Genomic DNA, 17,852 nt, shown 5'->3' with positions numbered 1-17,852 from the left:
ATATAAATAAGTAACAATTAAAATAAAATACTATTCCAGACACTGCTAAAGCTTTAAAAATGCCTTCTTACTTACAGTTTTGGTTTAGCCAACACAGGAGGTGGCTCTTTTGAAGGCGAGGTTGGCTCCTGATTTTTAAATATCTGTCCATTGATCTTATCTGGGAAGCAGTTTGGTCTGGTTTGATTTGTAGCTCTTCCTCCATCCTCTGACAACGTTTCGCTTCCTTTATCATCTTCTGGCAGCTTAAAGTGCACATGAAGGCCTATCTTGGAACTTGACCGAGGTTCATTGTGGTTTAAAAGAACTCCTTCCAGTTTAGGCTTTGGAGGCTGATAAACCAATGGAAGTGACGAGAGAGGTGCAGAAGGCTGGTGCTCAGCAGCAACTAAACCGATTGAACTTATAGTGTGAAGAGCAGCATTATTATTCTGGTCCTCAGTTCCTGAAATAGCAGGCATCATAGATGTATCATTCCACAAACCAGTGACAACATTAAAAAAGCAATAGGGGACACAGAAGGGATAAAATACACTTCATTGAGGTTCAGACTTTGTCATCCACGTTAGATTACTAACAGCAAGAAAAAAATATTGGGGATAAGCTATTAGTTGGGGATGTGTGCTCTGGAGGTGCCCGTGACCCAAATATATTACACTAGATTATAATGCCAACATACATGTATTAATCAGAGAGATCTAAAATACTCTTAACTTTACTCTCTTTCAGTTGAAGTAAAGAAGCCTTGTTTGGTGGGTGTGACAGATGAAGAGCCGCAAAAATTGCCTGCCCTTCTTGTGGTGCAGCCCCACAATCCTGGCTGACAATATAGGGGAAAAGAGGGGAAACATTGTGATAGAAGCAGAGCTTGGAAAAGTTACTTTTTTGAACTACAACGCCCATCAGCCCAATCCAGTGGCCATGCTGGCTGGGGCTGATGGGAGTTGTAGTTCAAAAAAGTAACTTTTCCAAGCTCTGGATAGAAGTCAATTTTATGGATCCTGACTGGTAGGAAAATGGGTGGCTGGCACTTTTAAAAGATACCTGGTTTAAAAAAGACAACAGAGACCCATGGAAGTGTGCATCATGACAAATATTTTAATACACCTTTTTATTTTTGTCACATTCATCAATAATTTTGGAACACTTGAACAAAAAATTGAGTATCCTCCTCCATTATTGATCATAATGCAAAGTTGTGATCAAATTGGTGTCTTTGGGCCAATACATTCAACTGAGATAATACAGGATTTGGTCTGAAATATTTGGTTTCTGAATTATTTTTTGAAAATTTTAAATGGTAGTAAGTGCATTTGAGAAATGTCTCTCCTTTGCTGAATCTAAAACCTTTTGCATATTGCCTGACATCCAGATCACATAGTGATATGCCCATGATTATTGTGAAGGGGTTATTATAATAATCCCTTACCTTTTACAGTTAGACGAGCTGTACTGGAGACCGTCCCATATTTATTGCTAGCGGTGCATGTAAAGCTCCCAGAATCTTCTGAAAATATCTCAGCGATGACCAACGTGCAAATCTCCTCTGAAAACCATCAGATCAAAATTAGCAAATGTTACCGCAAGGCAGATGTGAGTTAACCATTAAAATAACTATGATATAGGGCAGGATACCAGATAAACAAGGGCCCCAGAGTGTGCCTGCTCTGTTCCCTGTTTGGATCTGCTTTAAAATTCCACATGACAACATGGTGGCTGTTTCTTTATGGCATAAAAGGAAAGTAGTAACGTAGTTAATTGTGGATTTTTAAAAAATACTGGTAGCTTTCACAACAGGTGGAGGAAAATGACCATTCGCGCCAGAGTTGGCTCTGTCACAAGTCAAGCAAGGATCTAAGTTTAACCACTCAGCAGAGTGGCAACAGGCAGAGCTGTTCCATAGAGCACAATCCACCATGTTCTCCTTCACACCTCTTATTGAAGTTAACTGTGTTCTTGCTTTTGTGCATTGTAACGAGGCTTATGCAAGAGAAGTTTTTTTGGATTATGCCTCATATAGGACGTAAGCTAAGTGGTAGAGCATCTGCAGAAGATCACAGGTTCAGTCCCCAGCATCTCTAGGTAGGACCCTATAGTAATTTGGGAAAGGCAATAGACTGTGTAGGGATTGCCAGCTGGATTTTGCACAGGGAGGGAAATGTCTTGGGCTGCTAGTCTTCCGCCTCAGAGAAACAGATTTCAGGTATGGAATTCGTGGAAGATGGAAAGGGCCCTGACTTCTCATGCTGCTTCTGTAGGCAATATAAGTGCAAACACATTCTGAGGCTGCTTCATAAGAAACCAAGTCCTATGAGTAACGGTTGAAAAACCTTTGGCATGTGTAGCCTGGAGAACCGATGATTAAAGGGAGACATGATATTAGACTTCAAATATTTGAAGGGCTCTTACACAGAAGCATCATCATCGTCCCTGTTCTCTGTTGCCCTAGAGGGCTGGATTGGAACTAATATGTGAACACTGCAAAGAAGCAGAATGTGGCTAAATATGAAGAGAAACTTCCCAAATTGTAAGAGCTGTTTGACAATGGAACAGATGGCCTCGGGAGGTGATCTCTTCTGTACTCCAGTTATTCAAGCAGAGTCTGGACAATTGTCTGTCAAGGATGCTGTAGTTGCAAGATACCTGCACTAAGGAAGGGTTTGGGCTAGATGACCTCCAGGACCCTTCAAACTAAAAATTATTATGATCCTAATATGTGTAGTACCTACTTTTCTCATGCCCTTCTAAATGTTTGTTGCTGGTCTATACCTGTCATTGGAGTATATGCTCCAACCATATTGTTGTTCGATTATGGAGGTTGGTTTGGATGATATATGTGAGCATCCTCCTAGTTTATAGTTGTGTGCCTGTAACAGATACAGTCTGCAATGGGGAGACTGCTAAACTGGGCAAGCCAGCTTCCTTTGTCAAGATAACAGAGTGGAAAAGCTATCTGTGGACCTGTCAAGGGCCCTCCATTAGCAAGTGTAAGAATCATCCAGGGAAGCAATGTAGGCCATTAAGATCTCATTCAGGAGAGAGGCCTCCCCTCATCCGCCCCGCCCCAACCAGGAAGTAGTTTGTCAGTCTGTGTTAGAGATAGTCTGAGGAAAGGCTGAGAACTGAAAACAGACAGATAGGCTTGATTGTTCTCTGTGTCTGAATCCCCAAAGCCCATAGCTTTGGGGAGCAAGATCTGATGGACTGTTAATGCTGAGAACCTTTCCATATTATGCTCAGGCTGTATAGATGTGTAAATAAAAACCATATATCTTACAGTATAAGCCACCACAGTCTCTGTTGACCTTCATTCCAAGGAAACCAAACCCTGGGTAAAGCACAAGAACCCCTGGAAGTCTGTCACTGTTCAGAGACTAGGGTGCACACAACAGTATCCACTGGCTGGCAGAATAGCAGATTTTCCCCCCTTCAGTACCTCCACAAACCATTTTGTAAGTAATAAAGTTTGAAGTTCTGAAAACCGCACAATCAGGGACATACGCAAAACAACACCTAAGCTGATTTGAGGGAAAAAGTGGCAATACTGTATCTAAAAACATGTAGGTACAATCCAGTGCACAATTAAGCCTCCTTGACGTTGACAGGATTCAAATCTGCTCAACTGCTGTAGGGTAACAGTCCACGTGCTTTGGGTGGACAGGAAAACATACACTTCTGAGGTGAACCCTCTCAACATTTTTGGCAGGTGGCATCCCATCTGCCAGTCACTGCAGGAGCAGCTTGTCCATGCCACTTTTATGAAGAGCTCTCTCACATAAATGCACAGACTAGTGGGCCTTCTTTCTTCATCAAATACATTTTGGAGAGCACAAGGTGTACCCTGTCTATGGAGTCTAGAGAAATGGTTCCCTAGAACATATGCCACTGTAAGGAGCCCCCGTGCCCTTTAATTCATTCGGTGTTGCCTGCAAATAATCTGTGCTGGTCTGGAGCGCATTGAAAAATCTAGTAACAGTCAGGATTCACCTTTCAAGAGGTAGAATGCTTGATGTGGCATTCTCCAATTTCAGAGGTGGAATGCCTGAAGTGGTGCTCTCATATTTCATTAGTAGAGTGGGGAAGTGGGTAGCTGAGGGTTAAGAGAGAATAATTGGTATGGTCTGAGCTGTGACAAAATACTCTCCAACTGGAAGCAGGATAAAAATAGTACCACCCTACATCATCTGGTGCACATTTTGCCCTAAAAAAAGGGGGGGGGACTTAATACTGCTTATTTCATTCACATCTAGCCTGGGAAAAGAATAGTCCTCAGATCTGAAAAAAGAGTAATCAGGAGAGTACAAAATCCTTATTTCCCCACAGATGAAAGTAGTTGCTATCAGCACTAGCAGCCTCTCCAAGTTTTAGACTGCAATCCTATACCCATTGACTGGGTAGTTAGTCCCACTGAACTCAACGAGGCTTACTTCCGAGTGGAGATGAACCAAACTGCACTCCTGTAGTGCAATCCTATACATGACTTCTCCGAAGTAATTCTGGATGAGTTCAGTGGGACTACCTCCCAGGTAAGTGGGCATAGGATTGCTGCTATTACGTTAGCAGATGAGTTTCATGGTAAACTTCACAGTGAATAACATCTCTGCGGCTATCCACAGAAATCAATACAAAAGGCAGCACCAGCCCATTCCCTCCGTCTTATTAGCTACCCAGGATCCTGAATGCACTAGGCAGAGAAGAGTGTTCGCTCTTTAAATAATTTAGCACGATGCTGTAGAAAATGGGAAGGGCTCTCTAACAGATGGATTGCAGAGCTGAAGGCAGCAGACTCTGGCATCTGCTGTCAGCCAGGGACCAAGGGCCATTGGGAAGCTGCTCCCACTGCCTCCTAGGAAAAACACTATGGCAAACTGGAGGCCAACTTGGCCCCATCCATTGGTCAGCAAAGAAGCAGCTGCAAGGACTTTCATCCCCCCTCCCTGGCAGAATGAACACTGCAGGTTGCCCTGGGACTGCAGAAGCAAGGAGAAAGCACACGCTGGCCCCATCCAATGGCCGAAAGGAGGGGAGGGGGGAGAAACCGGCTGCTACTCAAGGAAAGCTGAGGGAAGATCAGCCTGGCCCCAAGTGGATATAAATGCCCACTTAGAGCTTACCTCTTTGTTCTGGCTTCAGCTAGCTGATCTTTCTCTTCTACCTCTTCCCTACACTTGCCTTCCCTTGTATGTGTTTGTAAGCTTGACAGCAGCACCTGATTTTCTCTATGCCCTCCCCCTGCACTTTGTGAGCTGCTTTGGGAGACAATAATTGTCTGAAAAGTGGGATAAAAATAAAAATAAATAAATAAAAATAAGTGAGCAAATAGATACCATCTCCCTGTAACAACACCATCCATTTTGAATTGTTGCTATGCAAAACATTAGCCATGGCTGTCTGTGCACATCTTGGAAGTGCCACAAGAGTGCTGGGCTATTGTCACATTTTTTTTGTTTTAATCTGCTTGTTTGTGTCCAGTGACAATCTTGTAAGACTCAAATAACTGAGCATTTACACATATAAGGGTAAAGAAATCTACCTACCTGGTTCAGCCATAGAGCGAGGTTCTAAAAGAAAGTAAGAGAAACATTATTCACTTCAAGATTTATTTCAGTGTTTTTCCTAAAATCTCATGTGGATATTATATATTTGACAGGTTCACCAATGGTTTTCCCTACACAGAGTAGACATAACTTATCATTTGGATTCAACTACAGTGGATACCAATAGTCATAGCTGTGTTAGGAGTTGCACCCCAATTTTCAGTGTGAAATATGAACCTCAAAATTGGTGTTTTTTTCTCTTTGCAGAAATCCAGTCCTGAATAATGGGCCCTGAACCGGCAGCTACAATTCTGATGCACAGTTTGAATGCAAAATCTATTTCAGTGCTAGTCATACTGTATGGGTTGGTACAAAGGCAACCCAGAAGTCTGCTGGTGCAGCACAAAGTTGTGCATATGGTATTCTGTACACCATCTTGTGTATGGGTTTCCATTCTGGCCAGTGCACAGCCTTGTACAAAAATGTCAGGATTTAGTCTCCTTCCAATCCCAGTATGGCAGCCTTTCACAGATGGTTGTACACAAGGGCTCCTTTGCTCAGAAGGGCAGGAAATTAATGATGATGATGATGATTAATGCCTCGTTACGAGAGGGAGTGGTCCCACCTTGCCTGAAACAGGTGGTAGTGCGACCGCTCCTAAAAAAGTCCTCCTTGGACCCTGATAACTTTAACAACTATAGGCCAGTAGCAAATGTTCCATTTCTGGGCAAGGTTCTAGAGCGCGTGGTCGCTCACCAACTCCAGGCCCTCTTGGATGAAACTGATTATCTGGATCCATTTCAATCCGGCTTTCGGCCGGGGTTTGGTACAGAAACAGCCTTGGTCGCCCTGTATGATGACCTCTGTCGGGAGAAAGACAGAGGGAGTGTAACTCTGTTGGTTCTCCTTGATCTCTCAGCGGCTTTTGATACCATCGACCATGGTATCCTTCTGGGGCGACTCGCAGAGTTAGGAGTTGGAGGCACTGCTTGGCGGTGGCTGTGCTCCTATCTTGAGAATCGTCTCCAGAAGGTGATGCTTGGGGAACACTACTCGAGTCCCTGGGTGCTCCAGTATGGGGTCCCGCAGGGCTCAGTTCTGTCCCCCATGCTTTTTAATATCTATATGAAGCCGCTGGGTGAGGTCATCAGGAGTTATGGAGTGCGTTTCCAGCAATACGCTGATGATACGCAGCTCTATTTCTCCTTTTCATCTTCTTCAGGTGAGGCTGTTGCTGTACTGAACCGCTGCCTGGCCACGATAATGGACTGGATGAGAGCAAACAAACTGAAGCTCAATCCTGACAAGACTGAGATGCTGCTAGTTGGGGGGCCCTCTGCTCAGATGGTTGATGTCAGACCTGTCCTAGATGGGGTTACACTCCCCCTAAAGGAACAGGTCCGTAGTTTGGGGATCTTATTAGATCCGCTTCTGTCACTTGAGGCCCAGGTAGCCTCGGTGGCACGAAATGCGTTCTACCAGCTTCGGCTGGTAGCCCAACTACAACCCTATCTGGACAGGGAGAACCTAGCCTCAGTTATTCACGCTCTGGTAACCTCTAGATTGGATTACTGTAATGCTCTCTACGTAGGGTTACCTTTGAAAACGATTCGGAAACTTCAGCTAGTGCAGAATGCTACGGCCAGAGTTCTTACTGGGACGAAGAAATTCGACCACATAACACCTATTCTGGCCCAACTGCACTGGCTTCCAATATGTTTCCGGGCCAGATTCAAAGTGTTGGTCCTTACCTATAAAGCCCTTAACGGCACTGGACCGCAATATCTGATGGAACGCCTCTCCCGCTATGTTCCTACCCGTTCACTCCGCTCGACGTCTAAGGCCCTTCTCCGGGTCCCAACCCATACAGAGGCCCGGAGAACAGTAACAAGATCTAGGGCCTTTTCGGTGGTGGCCCCCGAATTATGGAATGCCCTCCCAGATGAGATACGCCTGGTGCCTTCTCTGTCATCTTTTCGGCACCAGGTAAAAACCCACCTCTTCACCCAGGCATTTTAAAGTATTTAAGCTTTTAATCTTATTTTTTTAGTTTTCTTTCACTTTGTTTATATAATGTTTATATTGTCTGCGCAATACACACTTGCTGTATTTTAAATATTGTGGTTTTATCATGTTGTACACCGCCCTGGGAGCTGCTAGCTATAGGGCGGTTTAGAAATGCAACTAAATAAATAAATAATAAATAAATAAATACAACTTGCTCCACACATAGTGGCCTGAGGCTGCATGTAAATCCCATTAGGTCTTAGTAAAAATTAGTCTTAAACAAGCAAGTACTCTCCTCTCAGGTACAATAATGAAACTGACATACCTTGCAGGATTGTTGTCAGAATTGCTGAGAAAACACACAGTAAGCACTTGGAACACTTGACATGTTCTATAGAAATACCAGTTACTACTATTTTATAGATTGTGGTAAAGACGTGTAGGTTCTGGAAATACCATAGTTCATTGCTTTTTATTGTTTAGGTGCATTTATATCTAGCATGCAACAACCCTCCCAAACCCTATAACTTAGTATTGTTGACCTTTTACAGATAACAGAGGTAAAGCATACTTTTCTGTAATATCCTGAAATCTGGAGAGTCTTCTATCAACGTCCCTTCTCTGTACCACTCAACCTTTGGAGAAGGGGCTCCTTTCACTCGGCATTCAAACACAACCAGCTGACCCTCAGAGGCTGAAATGTCCTGCAGCATCTAAAACAGAGACAGATCATAATGTTGTTCTGAATTATTTTTAAAATTAAAATTGAGAATAATTATGTTCAAATAGTTCTCAGTGTTATAGCAAGAAGATACCTTTGAATGACTAGGTATGCTGGAGACATTCTTTACTCTGCGGAGCAGAAACATGCAATGTTTTCAAATAGCCATGCTTATAAAAATGTGTAGATTTGTTCTACACAAGTGACTCTAGATATCACACTTGTTAATATAGAGTTGGATTCAGTGGGCCATTCTGCTCATGAAAGGACCTGAGATCCAACAGAGGCTTCCCACTGGAAGACAGGAACAAGGAGGTGATCTTAGCCAATTCTTCCTTCCTTCTGCAGCCTCCTTCCCCCTCCAGCTGCTTCTCATGCTGCACCAGCAGGTCCTCCAACCCTCCAGAATACCTTATTTAGGAGGTACTTGAGGTTGCAGAGGGAGAAAGGAGTCGGTAGACATTGCCTCTCTGCCCCCTTCCTCTGGTGTGAGCAGAGCTCTGCTGAATGCAAATCTGGATCCAACCCAAAATCACTAATCTTCAGAGAGATATTTCATGATAGGAGAAATAGCTTGGCAATGATGTGGGTCCTTCTAGAGAACATCTATTTGTTTTTCATTTCTCATTTTGGAAAAGTAACATAAACAAATTACCTTGGTAAACACTGGAGCAGCTATTATGGGTCTTCCATCCAATCCTTGTAAATAATTAGTGGGGCTTTGACTCTGGAGGTTAAAAAGCAAACATGAAGATAAAGATTTAGAGTAGCTATCAAGCAGTAGATTAGGGAATCCCCTGGTGCTGACTCTTATGTAATTTTTTCTCCCACAGTGCAAGATTAATAGAAAAGTCCATGTAAAAAAATTACAGTGGAAAACATATCTATGAAAACATTGCAGAAAAGAAGATCAGTTGGCAGGAGATCCTTGCCCATGTGGATTCCATCAGCATTTCCTTGAGGACGTTACATCAAAACCGACCTAGGCTACCCTCAGCATCTCACATGGAACCTCTGGAGAAGCCAGAAGTCCTGACATGATGACGCTTGTACTGCTCATTTTCCGCAAAAAACATTTAGTAGTGGGTTTTGTCCGTCTGTCTGCCTATCTCATTTGTATCCTGCTGCTCCTCCAAAGATTTTCTAAAGCCGTGTAACTCAATATTGTCCACACTGACTGGCAGCGGCTCTCCAGGGCTTCCCAGCCCTATCTGGCAATGCCAGGGAATGAACTTGGGACTTTTTTCAGGAAAAGCATGTGCTCTATCACTGTGCTATGCCTTTTAAAACATTACACATCATGTAGCCTGTGACAGACAAAAGGTTGCTCAACCCTTCCATAACATGCAAACAAGCTCCAGCTTATACAGTTTAGGAGTTTCTTTTCCTTGAATGATGTAGCATATTCATCTCTCTTACATGGTGGACAGGTATCGACACTGGGTGTACCATAGAAGGTGGTGTTTTGGGTGCTTCTTGATGGGTGGCATTAACAGGAGGAGCAGGAGGAGGAGGAGGAGGAGGCACCTTTGAAGAGATCTTGGAGCGGTTTTGGTATCTAGAAAAACATCCAAGAAAGTATATTTATTTACAAGAAAACAACGGCCTTTGTTACGACTGTAGCATTTCACTCATACATCATTTTGATTAATTGATTTTAATACCTTCTGTTTGACTAAAGAGGTGTCCCAACAGGCTATGCTCTGAAGGCACATAAGGCCAGCTCCCTGCTGAAGCTAAGCAGGGTCAGGTCTGGTCAGTGCCTGGATGGGAGACCGCTTGGGAACCATATGTAAGCTGCCTTGGGTTTCTATCATGAAAAGAAAGGCGGGGTATAAATGTAATAAATAAATAAATAATAAAATAAACAGTAGATTTTCTTTCTTTCACACAAAAGGGAATGAGTGGTATTCACTGCTGATCCAACTCAGAGTAGACCCTTTGAAGTTAATAGACATGGCTAACTTAGGTTCATTAATTTCAATGGGTCTACTCAACTAAAACTCAAATGCTAAATCATCTAAGATTTCTTTAGCTAAGTAACAGCCCTAGCCTTTTTGTTTGTATGTGTAACGTGTCCTCACCTTGACAACAAACTACCATAAGCCACACAATACATCAGTATTAGAGAGTCATAATAAGATCTGGAAATATATAAGCAGATCTGAAATACAGGTTGGAGAAGTTAGCCAGTTCTTTGGAATCTAATCTCAGCTGGAGACTGGATTGGCAGATTTAGGAAGAGGAGAGCCAAAATAGATTTTTGGTGTGTGGCTAGTATGTATCCACTGTATGAAACAGTAGTCTGGATCTCAGAGGTCTCAGGCAATGCTGGTGTCCTTTCAACACCAATGTATATTTGGGGCCTTGCTTTTCATACATTGACATTTTCAGTCATTTATTTATTAAATTTATACCTTGCCCTTCCTCCCAGAAGGAGCCCAGGCTAGCAAACAAAAACACTAAAAGTACTTTAAAGCATCTTAAAAACAAAAGACTTTAAAACATATCAAAACATCTTAAAAGCATCTTAATTTTTTTAAAAAAAACAAGCAGTTCCAACACAGACACAGACTGGGATAAGGCCTCTACTTAAAAGACTTGTTAAAAGAGGAAGGTGTTCAGTAGACGCCGAAAAGATAACAGAGATGGCGCCTGCCTAACATTTTAGGGGAGGGAATTCTCCTTGCAGGTGCCACAACACTAAAGGACCACTTCCTATATTGTGTGGAACAGACTTCCTGATAAGATGGTGTCTGCAAGGGACCCTCACCTGCAGAGTGCAGTGATCGACTGAGTATATAAGGGATAAGACGATATAGCCTCTGCAGTTCCTGAGTGTTGCAAATCATATGAGTAGCTACTTGCTATATTTCCAGACCACATATATGTGAGCAGCACTGGAGGTAGCTGTAAATACTCAGAATTAAAGCAAGGCTAATTAAAAGAAAGTGACCAGAGATCTCATTTATCTTGGATTAATGTGGCTTCTAATGTGGTAGTGGAGATGTTTTCTCAGCTAAGCCATTCTTAAAAATGGGGGTGGGGGACAGGACATCACCCAGCACTGAGTGGCCACACAGCTGCAGACATCAAATTTTCTCATTGGCCAATGGAAGACTTGTCACATTTTTGGCAAACATAGTATTCATTTTCTTTAAGTAACAAATGTTAAAAGTTCATGTGGTGACAGTTGGACATTTAGCAACAAGAAAGGGAAACTCTAGTTAATTGTCTGCTAATCTATCATAATCCTGTTCTTTGAGGACATGTAGGTAGCTAGTCTCTTAACTTTCAATTCAGAAAAAAAGAACACAAAACAAAACAATAGATCTGCAGTAAATGGCTCCCCCAGCCCACCACATTGCTTGAGCACAACTATTAATTTCAACAATTAGAAGAAATTCCCTGTAAATAGTGTCTTAAATTGTGGGTTTTAAAAAAGCTGAAAGAAACATGGAGGCCTTTAAAAGGTTCAACAATAGATCAATTCAAGTATTCCCCACCCCCCAAAAAAATAATAGACTATGGCCTACAAATTCAAGCCACAGTAAACAGGGGATATCTATAATACAAGCATATATCAGTTTAATATGTCTATCTGTATGCCTTTCATTGAACAGTCCTTGGGATTATAGTTTTCTGAAGATATGAAGAATTTTTTGTTAGAGATGTATTGGCCATTTCACAGAAATATAGTTCCCCAAAGAGGTAAAGACTATTATACTAACTTGCCTGTAGTGTATCTATGTATGCAAAGTCTGTTCAGTTTTGCATAGTAAGTACAAACTGATTTCTCATTTGTTGCATAAAATCTATACTACTTCCCTCAACGTGGTATTTATGTGGCGGTAGGGTCTTGCATTTTCCCAGTACCAGAAGAAGTGCATTTGTAACTCCTCACAATTCCTCCCCCCCACACACACACACATGCACAAATATAAAAACACATTTTTTTTCTAAGAAGGAAAACATTAGATAAACAATTCATGGCCAATTTAAACATGACATTGTAAAGCTGTAGCTGGATTACTTGTCTCTTTAAATTTATTTTAAAACAGTCACAGGTAGGAAGGGCCATAGCTCAGTGGCAGAACACCTGCTTTGCATGCAGAAGGTCCTAGGTTCAATCCCCGGCATCTCCAGGTAGGGATGGGAATGACTGAAACCCTGGAGAGCGGCTGCCAGTCAGTGTAGGCAATACTGGACTAGATGGACCAATGGTCTAACTCAATATAAGGCAGCTTCCTATGTTTCTAGGTGTGTGTGAATTAGAATTAGTGTACAGGAGAAAGAAAGGTAACCCTTCATCCCTACACCATTTCCTCCAATGAAATTGGCCCCCAAGTGCTCATTTTTCTCCATTAGGGAACACATATAGGTACACACATTGTTTCCCTCCTAATGGAACAACAGCAGCTTTAGAGGGATGATCAAGATTTGGAAAATGACACAGGAGGAACGTCCTCCTCCTCTCATAGTACTGTGGTCCTGATCCAATCCCCACCTCCTACACAGCTGCTTTTAAAATAAATTGAAGTATATGGGAAATTCAATCATGGATCTTCAACATCTCATCTATTTTGGCTCTCAGAAGGTCCCAATTCATACAAATGGACTTACTGATCCATTTCTTCTTTGCTGGTGTCACTTTCAGATTCAGAAGATGAGGCTCCTGTGGGAAACCAAAAAGTTACTTCATGTGGCAATACATGTCATGTCTTTAAGAACAATATGGACCTCCTTACTATGGTCTTTTCCAGATGTCCATTTGTTTGCGTGATAAATGTGGAGTTATTACTAATTTGTTGTAGGGATGCATCTTTGGCAGAGACACTGTACTGTACCATCATTCAAATTTCAATATGGTATTGTTCAGAAAATAGTACCCTTAATGCTGCCTCAAAGTTTCTGAGACACAATTGGGAAAGCACGGTATTTCCTCAAGATAGCACATTTATTGCTGCTGCGACTGCTATGCAGGATTTGATTGGGCAAGTGCCGTGAGCAACTATTATATATTGCCTGGGACAAAAGTGGTGATGTGCAGCACAACTACTCCCTCTCCCTTGCCTGCTCCATTATATATATTTTTAAAGGTTATCTGGAGGCTGTGCACTTCACCCACACTACAAATCATACAGAAGAATCTACATCTAGCCACATTTTTTAAAGTCCTGAGCAGTAAGATTATCCGCCTCCTCTCAGCAACGCTCATACCAAACTGTGAAACTTTATAGATTCTGTTTGCCTATCTATCCATCTCAAAGATTGTACACAATTATTTGCAGACTAATCGCGCTGCTGCTGTACCAGGTCTATCCCAGCCCGTAAGAAGTCTATCTCCCCTGCAGCACTGCTATTTCCCCCTCACCCAAATATTGCAACAAGGGTGCCATATCACCTAATTTTAATTGAAGAAATAAACTGAAGTACCTGACCCTAACAAAGAGAGAACTGTTTTGCATTCCGTGCTCTCGGATCACTGATTTCCAATTGGAACAACTATGCAGCAAAGCCATATAAACCAAGTTCACAGTACAACTTCCTCTTGTTAATTATCAAGCATTTTCTATTCCAAAGAGGCCCTTACCTTCTACGTAGATCTCTGCAGAGGTTGAGTCTGTCCCATAGATGTTAGAAGCAAAGCAGGAGTAACGCCCTGTGTCTTCTTCAAAAGCTTCAACAATGATCAGCGAATGCTGCTGCCCTGACTGGATGATGTGAATATCTGGTGAGTTTTCAAGCTCTTTCCCTTCACAGTACCACCTGAAAAGCAAGAGAACCATTTGTCACTACAAGAACCATTTGACAACAAGGAGACAGACCGCAACAGTCAAAACAGCTGCCTGATCACCCTAAGCAGAAATGTACCTTACACAAATGACATGGAAACAAAAGATGAATAGCCTGCTCTCTTCAGCTGTTGACAGTAACGGAGCTACATTTTGTACAGAGCATTTGGATCCTACCGATTGAACAGAAAAGTTGTAGAATAGGAGACAGAACCAGTGTAGTGTAGTGGATAGAGTGTTGGACTAGGACCTTGGAGACCTAGGTCCCTGCTCAGGCAGGAAGGTCAGTGGACCAGTAACCAGTGGACCAGTCACTATATCTTAGCCTAACTTGCAGGATTGTTGAGAAGATAAAATGGAGAGGGATGGACCTATGTATGCTGTTCTGTGCTTCTTGGAGAAAGATGCAATAAAAATGCCAGAAATTAAAAAATAGATGTAAGAGGAGTGGAGGATAGCATAGTCTTATGGTTTTCTAGCAGGTTTTTTTTTTGCGCATTAAAAATTACTCTCTCTGTATATGTGATGTCTGAGAAATAGTTAATAAACTGCAGTATATTTTATGCACTTGAACAACTTCTGAGAACTTTTAGGGACATATTTTGAAAGATGCAAAATCTAGTTTGTAATTGTTGTGGAGCTGTTTCTTGAATCTCTCTGTTCACATGAACAATTAAGTCTACAATGCTCTGCACATTTACCTGGTCCTTCTAAGTAAACATGCATAGGATTGTGCTGTAAATATAAAATTCCTTAACAAAAGTTAAGTCCCACTGAGTTGCTGTTTATTTCATTCCCACTTGGGCATTTCTAATATAAGATTTTGCATCCATAGGTGAACTTTTGAACGATTCCCAGGGATACCCAAACATGACAACGTTTCATAAGGTAGGAAGAAATCATCCACATAATTTATTTTAAATGGTATCCTGACTTCATGTTATAATTCCAAAGGTTTCATATAGAAATAACAAAGTAAATGGAAACTGGCCCTAAGTTAAAAGGAGCACAGTGATGCATCTCTCCTTGTCCCTGGATGAGCAGAATATGCCTGCTGTCCACTTACCCCAAACTGGAGCAGCCCATAAATTCCTAAATCAGAACATCACCCATCTGCGAGCGCTCTTGCCCGTTCCCTTATTCTGAGTACCTGAGCAAAGTTGGGGAAGTGAGTGGTCTGGAAATATATAAAACTGCCATATACCAAGTCAGAACATTGGTCCATCTAGGTCAGCCTTTCCCAACCAGTGTGCCTCCAGATGTTGTTGGACCACAATTCCCACCTTTCTTGACCATTGGCAATGCTGGCTGAGGCTGATGGGAGTTGTGGTCCAACAACATCTGGAGGCACACTGGTTGAGAAAGGCTGATCTAGGTCATCCCTGTCTAATCTGAGTGGATGCAGTGCTCCAAGGAGACAAGGGTCTTTTTAGCTCTATGGGGAAAGGCTGTAGCTCAGGGGTAGAATATCTGCTTTGCATGCAGAAGGTCCAGGTTCCAATTCCCAGCTTCTCCATGTAGGGTTGGGTGACTCAGGATAAGGCAGCTCCCTATGTTCCGGCTACCACAGGTCCATTTTGGTGGCCATGTAGGGAAGAGAACTTGGGACATTCTGTGGGAGTGGGAAACTTTTTTTCTGTCAAGCACTACATTCCCTTGTGGGGGTAACCTCTCAAAGGCCACATACTGGTGGGGACCAGTGCTTAACTGGGCAGGGCCAGAGACAAAAGAGGGCAGGATGCCCCCTTTTCCTCCTCTCTTCCCACTACCCCTTTTCAAGTCGTTTTCTCCTTTTTGCCACCTGAATGACATTAGGCCAAGGGCTTCAGGTAGCCCACCCCTCTTTTACATGGAAAGCATGTGCTCTGTGAGTGAGTTATAGTCCCTCCGCTGAGCTCCGTCATTATCAGTAAAATGTAAATGTACTGCCTTCAAGTCGATTCCGACTTATGGCGACCCTATGAATAGGGTTTTCATGAGGCTGAGAGGTAGTGACTGGCCCAAGGTCACCCAGTGGGGATTCGTAGTCCAGCACACTAACCACTACACCAAATAACGTAGCAAAGGGGATGGCACTTTATACAGAGTGTAGCTGGGCTCACAGGGGAAGCCAGGCCAGCAATTGCAGGGGTGGAAGCTGCCGGAGCACTGGAGAAGCTCCACTACTCTGCACAGTTCAGCATCCAAGAGCACCCTTCCATCTAGAGAGCCTGAGCTTCATGGCTATATGAAAGCAGCACTTAGGGAATGCTAAACCCCAGCAAAACTGAAAGAAAATATAAAAGAGAGCAAGTCAGAAATTATTAGTGGAAGAACTAGAAAAAAAACACAAAAACACATAAAAAGCCTAAATGATAAGGGTATGTCAGCAGAGGTTAAAAAATTATGCTTGACACAGACACAGAGATGTTTCCATTCTTTTGTAATGCTAGAGCTCAGGGACACTCAGTGAAATTGATTGATTCAGGACAAAGAAGAAGGGAAATACTTTTTCATCGCATCATTTAACTTATGGCATTCATTGCCATTATTTGGGGTGATGGCCAACTGATTAAAAAGAGGGTTAGGCAAGATCACGGAGGACAGGTCTACCAATGGCCATTGGTCACAATGGCTAAATGGAATTTCCTTGTGCAAAGACAGTATAGCACTGAATGTTGCTGGGGAACAACAGTTACGAAGGGTTGTTGCCTTCATCAGCTGTATGTGGGGTTGCCAGAAGTATCTGTCTGGTCACTGTTGGAAACAGGAGGCTGGATGGATGCTTGGTCTGATCAGCAAGGCTGTTTGTACGATCTTATGTAGTACAGGAGGAGACTGTGGGTCAATGAAGCTTATGCCTAATAAAACAAACAGGGAGATGATTGGGGCATGACAATAGCCCCAGAAAAAAATCAAGGGGAGCTTCACACATGACTTTCTTCCCCACATGGATAATCTATGCAATAAAAAAAGCATACACTCACATCATCATGTGTGAAAACCATACATGTTTATTGCAGGTGTTTGGAATGCATGGCACGCAGCAGTTCCAAGCATTTCATTGTGTTAAAAATAAAGATGCCATTTTTACTTATGGTTATGTATATGGGTGTGCATATTTCAAGATCAAATGGGAGACAACACTAATTTACTAACTTATGAGGGACAACACTTATTTGCCTTCTCCATCCCCATGAAAAGACTAACTTAATGCTGGACATTTAGATGAACGTTTAGGTACCAATATATAAGCCATAGACTTTGACAGAAGTACAGAGCAGGAAGGACTTGGCATTATCTAGATTCTCTACATCCCTACCAGCAGGATCTCTATATCCAAACATCTTAATATATTTAATACCGATTCCTGCAGGTTGGCATACTAGCTGGATGAGTTGCAATGGTCAGGGTTGTAACTCATTCACAATTTATATAGTTTGTTGTATTTTGGTAATACTATTCACAATAAATGAACAGTTCTTGTTATGGACAGAGTTCTGTACACTTATTTTGGGTGTATCCTTATGTGCTACTTCTCATAAGCCATGAAATCCCAATGAATACATGTAAATAATGAATCAGAGATGATGTGTTCACCAATTTGATAGCCTGTATCAATCTATACATTCTCCCTTGACGGTCAACATTGCCATCAGCCTCAAATCATATTGGTGCAATATTGCCAGACTGGAAAATTTGCCTTTGTATAATTAGAACATTCTAGATACTCATGTTTATATTGGGATTTCAAAAAAGAAAAGAAAAAGCATAATACTTTGATTCTCCCTGCTAGCACTGCACACATGGGGC

At 42.3% G+C, this 17,852-nt stretch overlaps 1 protein-coding gene across 3 annotated transcripts in view; it reads right to left on the bottom strand.

Annotated features, from left to right (window-relative positions):
* The window catches only part of MYPN (myopalladin), a 125,669-nt gene that overhangs the window by 42,450 nt on the left and 65,367 nt on the right, over positions 1 to 17,852 (bottom strand). For all 3 annotated transcript variants that reach the window (XM_061635163.1, XM_061635164.1, XM_061635166.1), the window contains 8 exons: positions 13,859 to 14,034; positions 12,889 to 12,940; positions 9,685 to 9,823; positions 8,921 to 8,992; positions 8,116 to 8,257; positions 5,538 to 5,561; positions 1,430 to 1,546; positions 76 to 445 (listed from right to left, as the gene is read on the bottom strand). In XM_061635163.1, the coding sequence (XP_061491147.1) occupies positions 76 to 445; positions 1,430 to 1,546; positions 5,538 to 5,561; positions 8,116 to 8,257; positions 8,921 to 8,992; positions 9,685 to 9,823; positions 12,889 to 12,940; positions 13,859 to 14,034 (1,092 nt within the window). The remainder of the gene's footprint in view (positions 1 to 75; positions 446 to 1,429; positions 1,547 to 5,537; positions 5,562 to 8,115; positions 8,258 to 8,920; positions 8,993 to 9,684; positions 9,824 to 12,888; positions 12,941 to 13,858; positions 14,035 to 17,852) is intronic.

Source organism: Rhineura floridana, chromosome 7 (genome assembly GCF_030035675.1).
Source record: "Rhineura floridana isolate rRhiFlo1 chromosome 7, rRhiFlo1.hap2, whole genome shotgun sequence".
Lineage (NCBI taxonomy): Eukaryota > Metazoa > Chordata > Lepidosauria > Squamata > Rhineuridae > Rhineura > Rhineura floridana.
Note: the sequence above shows the minus strand (reverse complement) of the source record. Positions and strands in the feature narration are given on the sequence as shown.